The 21101-nt window shown below is 50.1% G+C and overlaps 3 protein-coding genes across 6 annotated transcripts in view; all 3 read left to right on the top strand.

Annotated features, from left to right (window-relative positions):
* LOC128102609 (neuroendocrine secretory protein 55-like) overlaps positions 1-10557 on the top strand; it is a 54073-nt gene extending 43516 nt beyond the window's left edge. For both annotated transcript variants that reach the window (XM_052726531.1, XM_052726532.1), the window contains exons 3-5: positions 6389-6461; positions 9200-9244; positions 10097-10557. The gene's annotated coding sequence lies outside the window, so the exon portion shown is untranslated. The remainder of the gene's footprint in view (positions 1-6388; positions 6462-9199; positions 9245-10096) is intronic.
* Positions 113-2202, top strand: LOC128102608 (myristoylated alanine-rich C-kinase substrate-like). The gene is made up of 3 exons (XM_052726530.1): positions 113-228; positions 410-433; positions 638-2202. The coding sequence occupies exon 3, from the start codon at positions 826-828 to the stop codon at positions 1672-1674; it is 849 nt and encodes a 282-aa protein (XP_052582490.1). The 5' UTR covers positions 113-228; positions 410-433; positions 638-825; the 3' UTR covers positions 1675-2202.
* Positions 2410-20833, top strand: LOC128102607 (guanine nucleotide-binding protein G(s) subunit alpha). Of its 3 annotated transcripts, none has more exons than XM_052726527.1 (12): positions 2410-2735; positions 6389-6461; positions 9200-9243; positions 15718-15776; positions 15864-15983; positions 17186-17283; positions 19172-19226; positions 19325-19398; positions 19482-19661; positions 19742-19872; positions 20077-20144; positions 20325-20833. In XM_052726527.1, exons 1-12 carry the CDS (start codon positions 2597-2599, stop codon positions 20469-20471), a joined length of 1188 nt encoding a protein of 395 aa, XP_052582487.1. In that variant the 5' UTR covers positions 2410-2596; the 3' UTR covers positions 20472-20833. The 3 variants fall into 3 exon arrangements, with proteins under 3 accessions (XP_052582487.1, XP_052582488.1, XP_052582489.1); XM_052726528.1 differs by having other exon boundaries at positions 2411-2735; positions 9200-9244; positions 15722-15776; XM_052726529.1 differs by lacking the exon at positions 9200-9243 and having other exon boundaries at positions 2411-2735; positions 15722-15776.
* The last annotated feature ends 268 nt before the right edge of the window (positions 20834-21101 follow it).

A 21101-nucleotide genomic window follows, 5' to 3' on the forward strand; every position in this document is an offset into this window, starting at 1 on the left:
AGGCTGGGGCGTCATCAGGCTGGTTAGAAAAACCCGCTCCACGGTGGGGACACTCAGTCGCGTCGGCACCGCGGAGCGGGCTGTCAGGTGGCTGTGCCCGGCGGCGCTCGCTAGCTCCCTGCTCTCGGGCTCGGAGCTGCAGCACCGGCTGGAGCGAACCCTTGTCCCAGCGCGGGGCGGCGGCGGCGGGCAGACGGGCAGCCTTGCGTGTGAGTGCCCCACTCACATGTAAGTCGGGGAGCGCGGGGGGCTTCCCGCCTAAGTGCGAGGTGCCCGGCGCGGGCGAGAGCCACCGGGCGAGAGCCGGGACAGGGCAGGGGCGCCTGGCGCTGCTGCCCTGCCTCGCGACTCCGGGCATCCTCCAATTCTCTCTCTTCTCTCTTTTCTCCTCTCCATTGGCGTCCCCAAGAGCTAACCCCAGGAGCGCCTAAGGGTAACGGCAAACTTGTCATTTGCACCTTTTGCACTTTCCTTTTTCTTGTGGTTTTTTTTTTTCCTTTTCTTGATTTTTTATTTTTTCGTTTTTGAGTTGTTGGGCATTTCTTGGTGTTTTTTGGTTTCTCGCTGTTGTTGGGTGCTTGTTGGTTTGTTCTCGCCCCTTTTTCGTTTGCTCATCCTTTTTGACGCTAACTCTTAGGCAGCCAGCTCAACAGCCCCCTACGAAGCTCGGGGAAGCCGCACTCGGTGGCCCCCAGGACAGCGCATCAGAGACCGCAACCGAGCCCCCCGACACGGGGCGCACAGGAGCCGGGAAGCCCGAGGCCGGGGCCAATCAGACCGCCCGGGCCAGGCGCGAGCCAAGCTCCCCGAGGTGGCCGGGTCACCATGCTGAAGATGGCCAAGAAGCTCAAAGCCCGAGCAGCCGAGAGCGAGAGGAAGGCAGCCGCGGCTGCCGCCGAAGTGGCTGCCGAAGCTGCCGTGGCGGCTGCGGCGCTGGCAGAGCCGTTCGCTTCGCAGAAGAACGGGGACCCGGAGAAGCCCCCCAAGTCCAAGGCCGTCAAGGCCCCCGCGAACGCCGGGCGAGATGTGCCGCCCGAAAAGTTGCTGACAGACAAAGAGCGCAAGAAGCTAGAGAAGAAGTTGCTGGAGCAGAGGAAAAAAGAAGAGAAGAAGAGAGAGAAAGAGAGGAAGAAGTTGGAGAAGATGATGAAGAAGAAGAAGAAGAATGTGCCAGAATCCCAGGCGCAGGCCCGAGGCCCCGAGGCCGCCGCCGCCGCCGCCGCCACCGCAGGCGAAGACGAGGGCGCCGCGGAGGGCGCCGCCGGGCTCGGAGAGGGCGCCGCCGGCGGGGGCGCGAGTAGGGCCTGGGCCCGATGGGACACTGAGTCGGGCGACGAAGATGATGCCTACTACGCGCCTCCTCGTGTTGGAGGCGTCGTGTGGCGCCCCGGGCCTGACAAGGCTGGAGCGCTCAGCGCGCACATGCCCCTCGTGGTGTTCCTGGTGTTCTCGGTGCGCAGCCCCTCGTGGGTGCTCAACTTCCTGCTGCAGCGACGCACAGAGCAGGGCCGCGGCTGTGGCTTCGTGTTCGGGGCGACCTGCTGCTTCCGAGTGTTCCTGGGCTGCGCCTTCTTCTCCTTCCTGAGTGGCCGCACCAAGCGCAGAGGCAGAGGCCGAGGGCGCTCCCGGGCCAGGGGCACCGGGCGCCGGGGGCGCGACGAGCGGCTCATCTAGTCAGACCCCCCTCACCCCCCCACCATCATCATCATCCACATCGACCACCACCACCACCACGACCACCACCACCACACCACACCACACCACCACCTTCCACCTCCACCACCATTGCTGTGTAGTGTGGATCTTTATTAGTGCTTGTGTGTGGACACATTTTCCTTTTCGGTTGCTCTGTCCTGTGCTTCGTGCTTTCCTCGCTTTTCTGCACACTCCCTGCTTTCTGGCTCTCTCAGTGTCTCTCTCTCTCTCTCTCTCTCTCTCTCCTTTTCGAAATTTTCCTAAGACCGGGCCCCGCGCTCCCTCCCTTTCCGCCCACCCCGGCCCCTTGGCGGCGCCCGCCCGCCCTGCTGCAGGAGGAGGGGGATCCGGGCCGCCCGGCCCGGGGGTGGAGCGCTGGCATCGTGTGAGGGGTCGTCACCACCGCGGGGCCGCCCCCTCTCCCCCCGCCGCACGGTCAGGCCCCGGCCCCAAGCCGCGGGTGGGGCGAGGAGGCGACCCCCCTGTGCATCCCGGCCCGGGCTAGACTTGGGTGCAGGGACCCCTGCCCGGCCTCCGGGCACCGCCTCCCTGCGCCCGCGCCCGCCCTCCTAGCCGCGGCCCTCCTCCTCCTCCTCCTCTTTCCACCCCCCTCGCCGCCGTCGCCTCCGCCTCCCCCCGCTCCCCCCGCCCGCCGTGGCGCTTTTGGGTCGGGGCGTCGGGCCCGGGCCGAGGCAATAAGAGCGGCGGCGGCGGCGGCGGCGGCAGCAGCTCCCGCGGCTCCTGCTCTGCTCCGCCTCGGCCCCGGAGCGAGGAGCCGAGAGCTGCGCGCTTGCCTTAGTCCGAGCCGCCACCCTCCCCTTGTTCCCCGCTTTCCCGGCCCGCCTGAGGCCGCCCGCCCCGTCCCCGCCGCCCCGCAGCCCGGCCGCGCCCCGCCGCCGCCATGGGCTGTCTCGGTAACAGTAAGACCGAGGACCAGCGCAACGAGGAGAAGGCGCAGCGCGAGGCCAACAAAAAGATCGAGAAGCAGCTGCAGAAGGACAAGCAGGTCTACCGGGCCACGCACCGCCTGCTGCTGCTGGGTAAGGGCGGGGCGGGGGGCGCCGGCCCGGCCTGGGAGCCCCTCGGGGCACCCGCAAGGCCGCGCGCGCCGAGCCCGCCCCTCGCCCTGGCGCTCTGGCGCTCTCTCCCCGGCCCTTTGGCCCGCTGGGCCGTGTGCGTGCGGGGGGCGAGGCCGTCAGGGGGACCCCTGGGCGAAATTCGGCCGGGCGGGGGCTGCAAACAGGGCGTGGGTCCCCCTTGCTCAGTCTCGTCCCCTTAGCTGTCCGCACCCCCCCCCCCCTGGCTCCATGTCTGCGCGAGGCCTACATGGTGCCAGGGGCCGGGGTGCGTGTCGGGAGGGGGAGGGGAGGCTCACGGGGCCCCTCTGACTGCGACAGAGTAGGGCTGAGGACAGGAAACGGGCTGGCGGGCCCAGGGAGCGGGACCCGCCTCACTGGGGAGTGCGATTTGTTGGGAGGGGGCCCAAAGAGAGGCAAGGGCAACAGGGGGGACTCGGGGGCCTCGGCCTGGGAGGCTCTGGTGAGGGAAGTGGCCGCCGGGGGTGGAGGGGCGAGTGACATCAGCCCCTCGGAAAGGACAGGGCGGTAAAGGTGGTGCAGAGGGGGGAGGGGGCGCAGGCTAGTCGTGGCGCCGAAGTGGGGGGGGTTAGGGAGGAGGGAGCGTGGCGGACTCTGGGCGCGACTCGGGGCGATTCGGGCAGGACCGACTTTGCGCGGAGCAGACGTGTCCTGGGCCAGGCCAGGCCGTGGAAGGAAGAGAAGGAGAATCAAATAAGTAAAATAAGACCAAAAAATAAAAATTAAAAAAAAAAAAAAAAACAGTACGCAAAGTGCTCAGTGAAGCCAAATGACACGTCATATTACACTGTGACCTTTTTCCCCCCTTCTAGACTTGCAGGCTTTTTGAAAAGCAAAGCAGAGCATTAAATGGTAGCAGCTGCCCCCCCTCACCCCCAGCTGTGCCCTGACCTGTGCAACAGACAATTAACACACATTTCCCTGTTAGTCGGCCTCCTTGAGAGTGAAAACACGAAAGTGAAAAATAAAATAACGTAATTTTAAAAGACTCATAAATAAGACAAAACTGGAAAATGACATTTGTCTGTAAATGGCTTCTTAGTTTCGAAATGGCGTTTTTAAAATTTTTGTCCTTTTCAAGGTGGGAGGGGGGAATAAGCGCCCTGGGAAGACTTTCCTGGGTGGAACCTAATGGAAAGACATTAATTAGTTGTTTATCAAGTGGCATTTGGTTGTTTGATTTTTCTTCTCTTTTTTCCCTGCGTCTTTTCCTCCTTGGCAAAAAAGAAAGGAAGGGGGGGTCCCCAAACTAAAGATTGTCTCCCTTTTTTCTTTTAAGGTGCTGGGTGGGGGGCAACAAAGGCACACAGACACACGCAAAATTGTCAAAATGACCATCACACAGCATTAATTAGGATGGAAGCTTTCCACTTGGTATTTGGGATATCTGAATAAATTTGTGAATTTTCTGGGAGCATGGTCGCATTTCAACGAAGTAGTTTTAGTTATCAAAAATAAAATGTAGGAGGCTGTTTTCATTCGTGGTGGCGTTCGGTTTGATCTTTTTGGATGGGGTCAAGTCTTTGTTCTCCCTGGGCCAGATTTAGTAAAGCAGAAAATTATTAGCAAGTGAAAATAATTCTCTTTGGTGTTGGTGCATTTGCAATTTTAGTAATTAGAGGATATAAAAGTGGAATCTAAAACTTCTGAAGGCATAATTATGCTGTAAATATTAATATGCCACACTTTGATTTCAAAGTACACACCTGGAAAAGTCTAGAATCTTCTGTATGGTGCATTCTTGCTTATGTGATTTAACTCCAGGATGATGTTAATGACACGTTAATTTTCTAACACCTTTTTTTTGTGTCTTTACAGTGATTTCAAGTGACCCCACTTATTTGAGACTATTGTTCTGAGCCCACCCTGCCTCTTCTCAAGTCTCCTAGTCTACATGGCTGCATTGTGCCACAATTAATTAATGACCTTTGGCATAGAAATCTGTTGCCCTGGCCATTAGCAACATTTTGCATTTCTTAAAATGAAATAATTCTCCCACAAAGGAAACCTAATTCCCCACTCCCCTTTTCTTTAGCCCATTTTTAACTTTTGCCATGTAAATTAAGTAAGTTACAGAACCACAAAAATCCCTCACAGTTATTTTAAGCCCAATTTTCTCTTCTCACTAATGTGGAAACTGAGGCACGGGTCTAGTTCTCTTATAAAAAAAAAAGTTGTCATAATTTTTGACATTTCTAAGATTAGAATACTGAGGATCCTGATTAGTACTCTGTGTTCCCTTCATGGAAACCTCCCTATAGTGCCTTTTATATTTAATTTATGAGAGTTTTGTTCGTTAGGATGGTGTTTGCTTTGAAATCAATGCTTCTGTGGAAACCAATTTTAACTTTTACAGATATTGATTATAGCCTTGAGGAAAGGTAAAGGGGTGGGGAGCTTTGTTATCTGGGTAACAAAACAAAACCAATATAATTAAAAAGAAAGAGATTTTTAAAAACATTGAGATGCATGTGGGAGGAGGGGGAAAACCATTCACATAGGGAATACTGATTGCAAAAAAAATTCAGAATAGCTATCATCCCTCTAACTTGATGGAAATGGGGCGCGGGGTGGGGGGTGTCTATAAAATGTTACTTTTAAAAAGCAAACAAAAGGTGATTTCAAATGGAGGGGGTGCTCAGTGGAGGGTGGTGCCCCTTTTTACTCCTTTAGTTGGGGAAAAGTCTAGAATCTTCCAATTTAGGGGTTTCCAGGAATATTTGTGCATATAATTAAAGTCATCCTTTTTGAAAAATTCTTGACTGTTGATGTTGCATGTTGCCTGATGCTAATAAGGTCTCAAGTGCCATGTTTGATATTAAACTGTGTGTTTTTTGTTTGTTTTTTGCTTTTTTTTTTTTTTTTTTTTTTTTTTTGCTTTTCTCCCCCTGCTGCTGACAGATAATTGATGGTCTTCCATTTCCCTCAGCAAGTTGTATCCAGAAAAAAGTATCTTTAGAAAGATTGCTTCTGAAGGGAAAGGGAGTGAATAAGTGAATACAATGTAGCAGTGCTTTTAGGGGTGGACTTGAAGCATGCTAGGGAGCCCCTGCATTGGTGCTGGGAGGGCAGTGCTGCAGGGGGACGTGATGTGGGGGAGACTGCAGTGTCTAGGCATTGTCTGCCAGTCCTGAGTATTTTAACCATAAAACATTCAACAAACAGGAAATTAGGTGGCTGCTGCATTTCTGTGTACCTTTGACCACATTTCAATATTTTTGACTTAAATTTTTCACTCCTCCAATGACAATTACGTCATTCCTTCATCTCATGATTTTTAAAACCCAAGGAGAAAACAAAATAAAACAACAGCAAAACTCAAAAAAAAAAAAAAAAAAAGAAAGAAAGAAAAGAAAAGAAAAGCTATCTAAAGCCAGCAGAGCCCTTAAATCTTGCTTGTTACTCTATGGTGAGATACTTCAGGTAGACACTAAGTTGGACATGTCTTTGTTTTTCACTGCGTCGTCACATCAAGTAAAATGGCAGTTGTGTCACTGTGTGTCTGTTGTGTGCTGCTTTGCTGCTTTCCCAGGCCATCATCCAGGTGAAGTGTGACAAGCCTCTCTCTTAACCCAAGCCCTCACTTTACTTCTCAGGTGCTGGAGAGTCTGGCAAGAGCACGATTGTGAAGCAGATGAGGATCCTGCATGTTAATGGGTTTAACGGAGAGTAAGTGTCAAATCCATGCAGGGCGCTGAGCAGGCGTGGCAAGTACCTGCCCGTAGGAGTTTGCAGGACTTTTGACAGAGTGTGTATACATACTAACCTCTAGGAAGCACAGCTGCTATTTGCCACTAATTATTTTTTTTCTAATTTGCATAGTAGACAGCCCAGGAAAGAGCTGATGGGTGCTCTCCCACCCTCTTCTCAACCTTTGGTGCAACCAATAGGGATAACAGTAAAAGCACCGGTGTCTACCCAAAGCGGCCCCTCGAGCTGGAAAATGGTGCCTGGTTGCAGAGGACAGTGAACAGCACTTGGCCGGGTGACAGCGTCTCTGAGGCTAGGTCCTCTGCCGCAGCCTCGTCTGCTGCAGTGCGGCTCCAAGATGGCCGACGGGGCCTTGGCCACCCCTTGTCCAGCCAGAGCTGGCCAGCACAGGAGGTCCCCACCCACCACCCTTCGGGTTCCACTGGAGTAAACTGGTGCAGGCTTTTATATTATCAGGAAACATCATTGCAGTTATGTTCTTACTTAAAAGTTGGAATCCGTGGCCCCACTGCCGGCAAGCTTCAAGCTTCTGCGCCCCTCGCCCCCGTAGAATTAATATGATAGGCAAATAATTGTTTCTCTAATTTTAAAAAGGAAAAATCCTACCTAAACAATTGAAAAGAGTGTGAAAATGATGGAAAGGCAGGGAGCTAGCTACTTCTGGCCAGTCCCGGGGGCGCTTTGCCTTTGAAATGACCTTCCTGGCTTAAGACAATATGGCGACACAATACTGCAGTGAGAATAAAGATTCTTCTTAAAGAGAGAGAGACCCATACGAGGCAAATATGGGTTCCTGCTTTCCATGAAGAATGCAAACTGAGGAAACACTCAATAAATTAGGGAATTTGCCTTTTCTGCTCGGCCTCCATTGTTCTCAGTGATGACGTGAGACAGGTTAAGTTTGCTCCCTTGGGCTCTGTTTTCACTAGTTAAACTCTGGATGAAAAGCACCGGTAGGCACTAGTTTGCAATTACTAGCTAGTTAACACTCACAGGCACTAGTTTGCAATTACTAGCAAGTTAACACTCCCACCCCCTTTCTTCATCCTGATTCGGTTGGAAATCTGTCCCTTGGTTGTATTTTAACCACTCCAGGGAAGGGCACCTGCTTCTGTCCCCTACCACGCACTAAGGGCTGGGGAAACAAAATTGAACAGCACTGTTCAGGATGCCACAGGCTGCTCTTCATGGAAACTTCTAGAATTTGTTAGATTGACTAATCGGGTTAGAAAAAGATGACATCACCCATGCGAAGGGTTTGGGTTCATGTGCTCCTTAAATTATAGCCCTAAATTCAAAGATTATTAGTTAATATTCAGGAGGGAGGGGGCTAGCTCACTAATTTTAGGATTGACGCAATGACTACTATGCACCTATAACCTATTAAGTAAGTCATTGTCACCCAGGAAACCAATTCTGGAATTCTTAATTCCTGATATGCCCTTCTCAAAAAGCCTAACCAAGGAGATTGGCACCTGTCCATCAACAAAAAGAATACGAAAACACCCCACCCCCGATGTGAGGGATTCTTCAATATGAGGCTAGTTAAGCAAACATAATCCGGCCATGAACCTCAAAATATTTCATCAAAAATATCTGGTCGTGGCTAGCATTTTAAAAGATGCAGTAGCCACTGTTTAAGTTGAATCAGATGGAAGCAATGTCATTCTTATCAAGTTTTATTACTTTACAAATTTCCCTAAAATCTTATTTTTTTAAAGAACCAATTCTCCTTAAATGTTAATGCAGCTGAGGGTTCTAAACCAGAACTTCTCTTTTCTATTTTCTCTCTGAAAAGAGGAAGAGACATTCCCAGTTTGCCTTCTTTGTGGATATCCACGATGATAAATTTAGCCTGTGAAAGTGATATTCGGGGCCTCCATGAGGGGCTGGATTCACTGTTTTGACCTGGTCCAGCTAAGCCTCAAAGGATCTCTCACTGTGGTATTGCACTCAATGCTGTCCCATCTTGACTAGAAATTCCTGTACGGTGGTCTCAACACCACACGCTCTTCTTGGACTGAGCTATTAACTGTGGCCTGCCTGCCTGCCATTACCTTTTTAAAGAGTATAACGTAATGTTAATTTGACCTTCAGAAATACAGAGGTCAGATGTAGATTTTCCTAACTCAGAGCTAACTTCCTGAAGTTTAATGCCAGGAAGAATTAACATTGGTTGAGCTAATCGATTACAAAGGTGAGTGTTAATGTCCCATACATAGCTCCCACCACTACAGAAAGGTGATTCATTTTGTACCAGGAAATCAGGAACAGGAATGTCCCATTTGTGCTTTTGTGGGCACGGAGAAGATCTGCGGCCAACAAGGGTCAGGAGCCTTCTGAAATGCCATATTCTCAAGAGTTCGGTGACAAGGCTCTGCCTCAGCTCCCTGGTGCATGTGCATTTAGTGAAAGCAGAGGAAAATAATTACCTGTCCCTCCTGTCTCCAGCCTGAGTCTCCTGAGGGCCCTTCTAATGCAGCGAGGAAAGTGTGGAGCACTTCCCCCTACGGCCTACAGTCTCAGTAGACATTCCCATTTAGTCAGGAAAGCGACCTAAGAAGTAACTGGGAGGATGGTGCACAGGACTGTCAGGTGGCTCTTACCTGGTTATTTAGGGATGCCGAGGCTGTGTGGGGTTTGTGTGGAACTGCAGTGCCTTGCAGATAGGTGAGCTTTCAATCTCTCTTTACAAGGGGCGCCGAAGAGGACCCGCAGGCTGCAAGGAGCAACAGCGATGGGTAGGCACATTCCAAACCAGAAAAACTCTCCTAACAAACAAAACAAACATGAAGACCCTAGTGGGGAAACTGAGGACTAGGCTGGGAAGCAAAACAGCAATCATCTCAGGGCCATCAGCCATTTTGGTGTGCATTTGCAAATGACATGTAAACAAGTAAAGTGCAAAACAGAAAATGTTTTGGCCCCAAGGATAACTAGATACAGCTGGGGGAAAGTTGGCCATCTCAGCCTCTGAGGAAAGTTTAAGATTTTGAGACTCGATGCTTTCCATATGGTCTTTATTTCCTCCGGTTCTCTATTTAAATCATTAAATTCTGTCCACGCGGTGGTCAGTCTGACCTTAAAATTTTAGTACTCTTTGGGAAAAAAAAAAATTTCCTCAATTAAAAATATTCATTGCTGCCTAGTTTTTTATCTTGGGGGGAAAATATATGCCTAACGCCGTGTCACTCTGCGGCAGGCCATCGTGACAACTGTCTTGACACCTCTGGCCATAAAAAATTATTTAAAAAAATTTTAAATTTTAATTCAAGGCACTTTACATCAACTAATGAACAAGAGCATTTGTGATGGCACCCCACACATTGTCATTGTTTATTATTTTGCTTTCTCATCTCCACAACCATCTCATGCCTGCACACACACGCACACGCATGCCAGGCATCCATCCAGCTCCATTCGGTCACTCAGCATGCAGAACGGAGCGGCTATTCTCATGTCAATTCATAGAACAGCTTCTAGTCTAGGACATCGAAAAGAAATGGCTTCTGAGACCGGGCACGGGAGGGTCAAAGGACACGGGGGTCGGGAACAAAGTGACTGACACGTGTTTGTTCATCTGTTTCTTTTAGAATATATTACCCCTACTAGATGATGGCCACAGTCCTCCATCTTCTTCGCTATGTCCTCTCCCAACTATCCCAATTTGCATGCTGAACTGCCCGGTCTTAGGAAACTAATAAGAATACTATTCTGTTGTCTGGGGGGAGGGGGTGGGGTCCCTACCTATTACCTAACCTTTAGATATAAGTGAAAACAGAAAGATGAAATGAAATCCTTAATTGGCAACAGTGTAGTAGAACAGCAATCAGAAAAGGCATCAATAGTTTGAGTATCTGCTGTACCAAAAGTTGGCATCTGAGAAATGTGGCAAGCCCTACTGAGAGAGCCTACCTATGTATTGTGTGTCGTGCTCAACCTTTCAACCCTACTAATACCTTACCTGCACGCCTTTCCTCCTATGACTCTACTCTACAAGTAAAAATCAGTATTAACATTCCTGATAAATAAAATTCTCTGCATGTCTCAGCAATCCCTGTATCTTGAGTCTGTCTTCTGTCTCCTCTTTTGTCTGTCTTCTCCCACAAGCACAAAGATAGGGTGTAGAAGTGGAGGATGGGGACCACACAGCCTTCCCTACCACTTAACAGAAGGGAGGGGGCAGGACTTACTAAAAATGCTAACCCCACTAATCTGTCTGCCTTACACTTTTCTGGGGGTGGGGTGGGGGTGTGTCGGAGCTGCATCCTGGGGGATGGGATGGGGGTGTGGAGAGGGGAACAACATCCTATAGAGACCTCCAGCCCCAACTTGCTAGTCAGTCAGAGCCCTGGAACTGGCACATGTAGTTTAGAGACATCTAAAGGATTTTCTCTAAATTTCACAATCAACGTTAAATTCATTAAGCGGTATTACAATGGAGGGTAAACCTGCCAGCCCCCGTTATGACGGCTCCATCTACATAGTAATCTCTTCAATGGAGAGGTTTTGTTTTAGTACTACACACCAGAATTAGATTGTAGATTTTCTATTTTAGCTGTTTTATACTGGATACACTCCCACACCTATTCACATACGTAGATGAATACTGAACACGTTCTCAGAATATCTGTATTTTAAGACTGGAAGCTTTCCAATTATCATACTACTACTTAGAAAAAAATATCAAACTGAATGAGGAATCTTCCCTGGGGAAATGCTTCCTTCTACCTGTAGGTTGATTGGAGTAGTTAATACCCAGATAACCTCATTTTTTCTGTTGTGGGGCCTTAAAACCAGAGATTTGGGGCTCTCAGTACCAATGGCTGGAAACCCTTTTTTAAAAAACTGGGAGTAGATTTGTCCCAGGGCAGGCTAGCGGAGGCTCACTGTAAACTCTAAATTGGAGTATTAGGGGCATCCAACACGTGTTTTTAGTCTGACACCTACATAACTGGTCTCAGAGTCTGACACCAGGGCTGGAACGGCGGCGCTCCTCCCCACCCTAAGAGATCCAGTCCCTCTGAGGGGTGGAAACCCCATGCCTTTAAATACGGGGTGGTAGACGTTTAAGAGTCTGAGGGCCCCAGGAAGCTTTAGGGTGTACACAACTCCCACATCCCAAGTGTTTGCCCCCTCCCCCAAGCCTATGTGCCATGACCACCCCAGCCCTAGGACAACCCCTCCAGCCTGCAGTGGCCATGGGGCCTTAGGGCTTCCTCCTGTCTCCTTTTCCTGGTCTCCGGGTGGTGGGTTTGGAGAGAGAGGCAGCTTGCCCTCCTCCTGTGGGCGTGGAGTTCTGATCTCCCACTGTCAAGGCCACGTCAACATCCTGGTAACTTAGCCCTCAGCCCCTCCCTCCTGCTGATGAGAGAACATCCACAACCCCTAAACCTTGCAGGCCCTTACCTACTGTGGAAGATCAATGTCTAGGAGCCACCTAAGAAATGAACCCCCATAAAAGTATATAGTGAGATCATTCAGAACACAGAGCCCACTCCCCAAATGCATAAGCCTACACGGAAAGAAGAAAACCCTATTCAAATATCACCTGTTAACAACTCTTTGTGAAAGAATGGGCTCTTTGGGTGTGGGCCTATTGGTGGTCCTGCACATGACCCCCATAGCCCCACCCTGTTGGCAGTCATGTACATAGCCCCTAGATCGCCACCCCCTTTGGCAGCCATGCAAATGACCCCCTAAGTCCCCGCCCCACTCCTTTGATAGGCATGCACATGACCCTCAGATCTCCCCACTCCTTTAGTAGGCATGTATATGACCCCCAGATACCCCCACCCCTTTGATAGGCATAGATATGACCCCAGATCCCCTCAACCCTTTGATAGGCATACATAGGACCCCTAGATTCCCTTACTCCTTTGATAGGCATGCACATGACCTCCCCAGGTCCCCCACTCCTTTGGTAGGCATGCACATGACCTCCAGATCCCCCCACCCTTTTGATAGGCATGCCCATGACTCCTAGATCCCCCCCACCCTTTGGTAGGCATGCCCACGACCCTCAGATCCCCCCACCCTTTCGATAGGCATGCCCACGACTCCTAGATCCCCCCACCTCTTTGATCGGCATGACCATAACTCCCAGATCCCCCCACCCCTTTGGTAGGCATGCACACGACCTCCAGATCCCCCCACCCCTTTGGCAGGCATGCCCATGACTCCCAGATACCCCCACCCCTTTGGCAGACGTGCCCACGACCCCCAGATACCACCACCCCTTTGATAGGCATGCACATGACCCCGAGATCTCCCCAACCTTTCGATAGGCATACATAGGACCCCTACATCCCCCTACTCTTTTGATAGGCATGCACATGACCCCCCCCAGGTCCCCCACCCCTTTGGTAGGCATGCCCACAACCCCCAGATAACCCCACCCCTTTGGCAGGCATGCCCACAACCCCCAGATACCCCCACCCCTTTGGCAGGCATGTATATGACCTCCAGATCCCCCCACTCCTTTGATAGGCATGCACATGACCCTCAGGTCCCCCCAATCCTTTGATAGGCATACATAGGACCCCTAGATCCCCCTACTCTTTTGATAGGCATGCACATGAACCCCCCAGGTCCCCCACTCCTTTGATAGGCATGCACACGACCTCCAGATCCCCCCACCCCTTTGATAGGCATGCACATGACCCCCAGATCCTCCCACCTCTTTGATAGGCATACCCATGACCCTTAGATTCCCCCACCCTTTGGCAGGCATGCACACGACCTCCAGATCCCCCCACCCCTTTGAATAGGCATGCCCATGACCCCCAGATCCTCCCACCTCTTTGATAGGCATACCCATGACCCTTAGATTCCCCCACCCTTTGGCAGGCTTGCACACGACCTCCAGATCCCCCCACCCCTTTGGCAGGCATGCACATGACCTCCAGATCCCCCCACCCCTTTGGCAGGCGTGCCCACGACCCCCAGATCCCCCCACCCCTTTGGTAGGCATGCACACGACCCCCATATCCCCCCACCCCTTTGATAGGCATGCCCACGACTCCTAGATTCCCCCCACCTCTTTGGTAGGCATGCCCACGACCCCCAGATCCCCCCACTCCTTTGATAGGCATGCACATGACCCCCCAGTTCCCCCACCTCTTTGGTAGGCATGCACACAACCTCCAGATCCCCCCACCCTTTTGATAGGCATGCATATGACCCCCAGATCCCCCCACCCCTTTGGTAGGCATACACATGACCCCCAGATCCCCCTACCCTTTTGATAGGCATGCACATGACCTGCATATCTCCACCCACACCCTTTTGATGGGCATGCACATGACCTCCAGATTCCATACCCCATTGGTAGGCATGCACATGACTCCCAGACCTCCACCCCTTCCATAGGCATGCACATGACCCCCAGATCCCCCCACCTCTTTGGTAGGCATGTACATGAGTCCCAGGTCCCCACTCTACAGACAGACATGCACATGACCCCCAGATTCCCCCACTCCTTTGGCAGACATGCACATGACCCCCAGATCTCTCCCTTCTAGTAGGCATGCATGTGATCCCAAGATCCTCGCCCTACTGGTGGGCATGCACATGACCCAGATCTCCCCCTACTGACGGGCATGCTCATGAACCCCAGATCCCGCCCTACTGCCGGGCATGCACATGACCCCCAGATCTCTCCCTACTGGTGGGCATGCTCATGACCCCCAGACTCCACCCTACTGCCGGGCATGCACATGACCCCCAGATCCCCGCTCTACTGGCGGGCATACACATGACCCCCAGATCCCTCCCTACTGGTGGGCATGAACATGACTCCCAGATCCCCTCCCTACTGGTGGGCATGCTCATGACCCCCAGACCCCACCCTACTGCCGGGCATGCACATGACCCCCAGATCCCCGCTCTACTGGCGGGCATACACATGACTCCCAGATCCCTGCCCTACTGGTGGGCATACACATGACCCCCAGATCCCTCCCTGCTGGTGGGCATGCACATGACTCCCAGATCCCCGTCTGAGGCCCACCTCCCACCCCTCCTGCCTATAGTAGCTGCTGGTCCCCATCTTTTATCCCTGCTAATTAGTATTCTGCCCTGTTCCTAGGAAGAGGGATGGTTTAACTATCTCCATCTTGTGCCTTTAATCATAAACATCAGCAAAAGCAGCTCTGTCCTACCTTTGTCACTACCACCCCAGCCCTCTGCCTCAGTTTCCCCATTAGAAAGATACAGCCTGCTCCTCTCCATGTCCTGTTCTGTGCCATCAGGCCTCACACCCTGCAAGTGCTGTGCATGCTGATCCTCTAATCCCCCACTACACATGCAGAAGACAAGAAGAAATCTGCTCCAAGCAAAGGGGACTTTGCTGGTACCCCTAAAGACACACTCATGGTTCCCTATGGCTGTGTCTGGCATAAAGACTGTCTCCTAAAAGACACAGCATTATGAATCACTGTAACCTCCATAAATTAACATTCTGTCTGGGGGACACCACCCACCTCCCATAGCAGAGGTTGTGACCTTCACCTGTAGGGTCAGTGACTCCCACTGCATGCAGATCATCCCAGAAAGGTCACGTAGGCTAACTCAAGGACTGGCTGAAATAAGCCATGAACCATTTAGCCAACTCCTACTCCAATGTACATGAACCCCATGCCTACCAATAACGTGGGGACCTAATCACACTGGAGGCCAGTGTGCATTAACATAGTTAAACAAAAGTTCTGTGAGCCACAGTACCCAAACACCATCTCCCCATAACACTGTCTTCTCCCTGTGATAGGTTCACAGCTATTTAAATAAAGGATCAATCTACAAAGAAATATATGGGAATGGGAAGCCCTAACATCTATAATAAGCACCTCTGGGGTGCATAACATACTGAATCCTAAGTCCAATGTGCACTAACCCTACCTCCACACCACCCCAATGTGTTCCTAGTCAAGGGGCCACTCAGGAAGCATTTAGGTGTGGTTAGACTAGCAGGTGGACAAGGTGCAATTTCTGGTACAGTCGATCAAGATCTCGATGCCACATGACTAATCTGCCCCCATTGGGCGTGTCCTCAGGACATGTTCGGGAAATTATAATTCCCCCAATCTCTACAGATCTGAGCCCACAACTCCTTGGAGAACAGAATACTATGCTTTTTAGTTGCCATGTCTCGATGAAGGTGACACCTTGGTGGGCAGGATGCAATATGATTTTCTTTTTTCTTTTCAATTCCACTGTAGTGAGAAGGCCACCAAGGTGCAGGACATCAAAAACAACCTGAAGGAGGCCATTGAAGTATGTGCCCAGCCCCTGACTGTACCTTTTAGCAACCCCCTCTTCCCATGGTGCTGCCCCCTGATCATTTTGCTAAACTGTTTTCAGACCATCGTGGCCGCCATGAGCAACCTGGTGCCCCCTGTGGAGCTGGCCAATCCTGAGAACCAGTTCCGTGTGGACTACATTCTGAGCGTGATGAACGTGCCCAACTTTGACTTTCCACCTGTAAGCCTCACCCCAACTCTGGTTCCCTCCCCACCACCTGAGCATGAGCAAGGCCTGTGGGAAAACAAGGGAGAAGCTTGCACGTAGGCAGGACTGACCAGACACACATTAGCCATGTGAACGAATAAGTTCATTCCAAGCGTCCGCTCAGTACTAAGACAGATAAGACATTGGGGCTTTGTCCACAATGCATGAGCAGACTTCTGTCGCCTCTTCTGGACCTCAGTTTACTTGACTCACAAGCAAACTTCACATGCCTTAATTCCCCTCATACACATGAAGACACACTGCATGTTGCACATGGCACAAGAGTCCTAATTGTCCAGTCAGTCCAAACAAGTGTCCTAAGACACTGGGACGCTGAGCACAGATATGTGCTTTCCAATGTTCCGATCCAAACATAAATCACAAAATGGAACATTACAGGAAATAAGATGTTCCTCTTCAGGCCTCTGCCTGGGAGCCTGACCCTCTTGACAAGGGTCTCTTAGCTTCCTCAAAGCTATTTTTAGAGGGTAGAACTGCCCCATGTCAAGCATGTACATTTCAACCCTTTGTGGGGAAAAAGATTTTTCAAGCCGGAAAGAGAGACTTGTCTCCAATTAAGCTGTTACTGCCCCCTTAGACTTCTGTGGGGGTTTATGTATTTTTAATGGCTTTTGACTACCAACTTATGAGGGAAATTAGTATAGTCAGGTAATTTTTTAAAAATACCTGTTGATTTAAAAAAGAAGTCAAGTGGGAAACACAGCATGGATAATACAAGCCTCTAGCTCCCATGATGTGTGTCTCTAACAGAAGACAAAATGGCAGCCTACCCAGAATGCATCTGGTGCCATTGACACCTGATACTAGTGTTGGCTTATGCTTTTAACACAAGATAGTACATATTCTTCCTACACAAACAATTCTGGGGAAAAAAGTTTACTCAATCATTTATTTGCCCCCACCCCCACAAAAGTAACAGAAGCAGCCACCAAAGACTGTGAGTGCTCCCCAAAGATGAAATTAATTGCGCTGATTTTTAGTGTTTAGCAGGACTGCAGGTTCTTCCCATGCATTGATTCATGCAGGGCTCACACTTGAACTCACACAGTGAACTGTGGCCTGGGAGTTCCAGGGGCAGGGTTCCCATTGGTATGTGTGCAGCTGGTATGTGTGCGCGTCTTTTAACCAACAGTCTTTCCCGGGTTCTCTTTCAGGAATTCTATGAGCACGCCAAGGCTCTGTGGGAGGACGAGGGAGTTCGTGCCTGCTACGAGCGCTCCAATGAGTACCAGCTGATTGATTGTGCCCAGTAGTAAGTAGCCACTAGCACGTGCACACACACGCACACAAAACAGACACAAGTGTACAGAAACAGGGAGACTACGAACCCACCAGCACTCAGAAAGTTCTAGTCCTGATTCGTTTGTTTTATAAAGCTCTTAATTGTATTTTATAGCACACTGATAATGTTTTACATAAACAATTAATACCTGTTAGAGCAAGACAATAATTACTTGTAGTAAAGTGGTGTTCGTGGTGAGCTCAATGGTAACTCAATGGAAATGACCTCTAAGCATTTGGGGCCATACACAATATGGTCCTGTCATAAAAAAAACACACAGACATTTTTATTTGCCAGTGCCTTATGAGGCACAAAGCACCTCTGCTTTGGGGTGGAGGTGGGTGCAGTGACCCTTTCCTAGACCAGCTTTTCCACAGGGACTTCCTTGGTTACTTTCAGTGTTGCTACATATATAGGCATGTCACGGTTTAATACACAAAGTTATATGTTCTTTCAAGGAACTGAAAAACAGTCCCCATGGGCCCCAGCCCCCACTCCTCCTTCAACAAAGTTCCTGATTTTTCTCAAAAGTTTGTACTAAAAGCTGGAAGCACTAATTATAGAAACACAAAACAAATGGAAATCCTGGAATTGTTTGTGATCTGTATTCTGGATCCAATTCAGGAGTTAAGTACAGATACAAGACGAGGAGTCTCAGCCACCCCATGGTGAATTGCAGGGGGCAGTTTCTTTAATTAACAGTGATTTTAGCCAGCTTCTTTGGGGTCACACTGCTTTAAAGCTTTTTATTGTTGTCAAAAGCAGTACAGCATACTCCTGAAAACTCGACTGCGCGCACCAACTGTGCAAACTTTTAAAGAAACTTCAAGAAAAAGTTGTCTAAGATGCCTGCCCGCCCCAAATGCACAGTGGCTGCCCGTTTCTTGTCTAAAGGCCTCCGTGGGCAGGCCCTGGGCCTCGGCGTTTCTTAAGCTGCCAGGTCTCTGTTTGTTGAGCTGCAGTTGGGCTGGCCCAACTCCAGATGTCTTCTCACAAGATTTGGTGCTAAGGATCTATTTATAGAATTGTGGTTCTGTTGCCATGGCAACATGCTGGAGGCCAGGGTGGCTGGGGAGCTATTTCTGGGCCTGTGCTGTAATGTAAGATTGACTGGGCCAGTTAGTGTATCCCCTAAGCCAGACTAACTCGGAACTGGTAAAAAGGAAGGGGAAGGAGTTAAAAAAAAAAAAAGAAAAACTTAAAGGATTTCTTTAAATAGACCCTGCTCCTTTGAGATTTCTCTCTTCTAGTTTAGTATACTTTAAAACAGTTCCCAAACCACCCCCCCCTCCAAAAAAAAAAAAAAAAAAAAAAAAAACCCTCCAAGTTAACATCTACATCACTTTTCCACATTACATTATCCCAATCTTGCAAAAGGCAAAAGCTAATTTCCCTAACTGTGTTTAGAGTCAAGCAACACTCACCAGATTGTGTTTTGTTTGTTTGTTTTATTTAAACTAAAAGTTTGGTGTCTGAAATGTTCTATTTCACAGGCCCAATAGATAGGAAGGGAACTTTGTGTTTTCTTCCTTTTTAGGGTTCTGAGGGCAGGAAGGGCCCCTTGATGCCCGAAGCTTTTGTTGGCTGGCTTCTCCTTAGTCAATGAGATTCTTCCAAAGTAGATAGGGAGAGCTGGTTCTGAGTAACCAGAGCAGTCCAGTTTGCCCTGGAGCAGAGGCCTCTACGCCCTTAAACCTTGCTTAGGAAAGGGCTGAAATTTTAAAATTCCCTTGCACATCAAAATCAAGGGCCCGTCCGCCACCACCTTGCTGTCCGTTGTTTCTGTGTGTCCACCGTTTGCCTTGTGGGGGACACAGTTGACACACGTGCTGACCACCATGTCCTCTTTTCTTCCAAGCTTCCTGGACAAGATTGATGTGATCAAGCAGGCCGACTACGTGCCAAGCGACCAGGTATGTGTGTGCCTCTGGCCTCAAGACTGTGGCTCCCGGTTGCTGATCCCCTTCTCGGGCCATTAGGGTGAGGATCACTGACCCGCTCTTTATTCTAGGACCTGCTTCGCTGCCGCGTCCTGACCTCTGGAATCTTTGAGACCAAGTTCCAGGTGGACAAAGTCAACTTCCAGTAAGTGAATGAATGGTTGTCGAGTCCTAACTCTGGCTGTAGAGCGGTGGGCCCAGGGTAACCCAGTGTCCTTCCTCTTCCAGCATGTTTGATGTGGGCGGCCAGCGCGACGAACGCCGCAAGTGGATCCAGTGCTTCAATGATGTGACTGCCATCATCTTCGTGGTGGCCAGCAGCAGCTACAACATGGTCATTCGGGAGGACAACCAGACCAACCGTCTGCAGGAGGCTCTGAACCTCTTCAAGAGCATCTGGAACAACAGGTGTGTGGGGTCTCCCAGCCCGCCCCGCAGGTCTGCTGTGTGCTCTGGCCCCAGCTCTGACCCCAGCTCTCTCTCCGCAGATGGCTGCGCACCATCTCTGTGATCCTCTTCCTCAACAAGCAGGACCTGCTTGCTGAGAAAGTCCTCGCTGGGAAATCGAAGATTGAGGACTACTTTCCAGAGTTCGCTCGCTACACCACTCCTGAGGATGGTACGTGCTCCGCACTGATGTGGGCAGGTGGTTCTTGGGCAAAGGGTGTGGCTAAGAGTCCCTACCCCTCCCATGGTGAGTGGGCGGTAACGGGGACACTCATTTACCTCGTTTTCATATGCTGAGATCAAGAGTTTAGGAAATAGGCTACAATGGTTCTAAACTAATTAGAATAATTAATAATATTTGTGGCTTTTTTTGCAGCGACTCCCGAGCCCGGAGAGGACCCACGCGTGACCCGGGCCAAGTACTTCATCCGAGATGAGTTTCTGGTAAGTAGGACTTATCTACAGTCCTTCATTTCTCATGGTTATTCTCCAGTCAGTTCTGGATTTGGAGATTGAACCATCCCAGCATTCCATTTTTTATTTTACCATCAATGACTGGTCCACCGTGGTGGGGTGAGGGGTTCCTAGAGAGGGTTGCTGACTGAGCCTCTCTTCCGCCCACAGAGAATCAGCACTGCTAGTGGAGATGGGCGCCACTATTGCTACCCTCACTTTACCTGCGCCGTGGACACTGAGAACATCCGCCGTGTCTTCAACGACTGCCGTGACATCATCCAGCGCATGCATCTCCGCCAATACGAGCTGCTCTAAGAAGGGAACACCCAAATTTAATTCAGCCTTAAGCACAATTAATTAAGAGTGAAACTTAATTGAAAAGCAGTTGATCACCCACCATAGGGCATGATTAACAACGCAACCTTTCCTTTTTTTCCCCAGTGATTCTGAAAACCCCTCTTCCCTTCAGCTTGCTTAGATGTTCCAAATTTAGTAAGCTTAAGGCGGCCTACAGAGAAAAAGAAAAAGAAATAGGCCACAAAAGTTCCCTCTCACTTTCAGTAAATAAAATAAAAGCAGCAACAAACAGAAATAAAGAAATAAATGAAATACAAAATGAAACATTGTATTGTGCAGCATTAAAAAATCAATAAAAATAAAATGTGAGCAAAATATGATGTCACTCTTGACTGATTTGCGCCGAGTGGGTCCCAGGGTCTACAGGTGGGATTTGGTCTATGCACCAACTGGGTGAACCTCTAAGGTGAAGGACAGGTCCCAGGGTTATAAGTGGAGTGACACTTACTGCTGTATATTGAGGGGTGGGGCAGTGGGCCCTAATCTTTGGCCACCAAAGTCTCCACCCTTTATCTTTCCCTCAGGCAGAGATTGCTAGCTACCCTTGCTTCCCCATCTGAGGCTAACAGCCTACTCCTCTGGGAGTGG

Source organism: Peromyscus californicus, unplaced genomic scaffold (genome assembly GCF_007827085.1).
Source record: "Peromyscus californicus insignis strain IS unplaced genomic scaffold, ASM782708v3 Scaffold_7__1_contigs__length_154581171, whole genome shotgun sequence".
Lineage (NCBI taxonomy): Eukaryota > Metazoa > Chordata > Mammalia > Rodentia > Cricetidae > Peromyscus > Peromyscus californicus.

What these genes read in the sequence shown, in the direction of transcription:
- LOC128102608 (XM_052726530.1), top strand. Translation starts at nt 826, where the DNA reads ATGCTGAAGATGGCCAAGAAGCTCAAAGCCCGAGCAGCCGAGAGCGAG.
- LOC128102607 (XM_052726527.1), top strand. Translation starts at nt 2,597, where the DNA reads ATGGGCTGTCTCGGTAACAGTAAGACCGAGGACCAGCGCAACGAGGAG. An exon ending in GCACCGCCTGCTGCTGCTGG is followed by an intron (nt 2,736 to 6,388) that starts GTAAGGGCGGGG and finishes TTTACTTCTCAG; the next exon opens with GTGCTGGAGAGTCTGGCAAG. An exon ending in CTACACCACTCCTGAGGATG is followed by an intron (nt 19,873 to 20,076) that starts GTACGTGCTCCG and finishes CTTTTTTTGCAG; the next exon opens with CGACTCCCGAGCCCGGAGAG.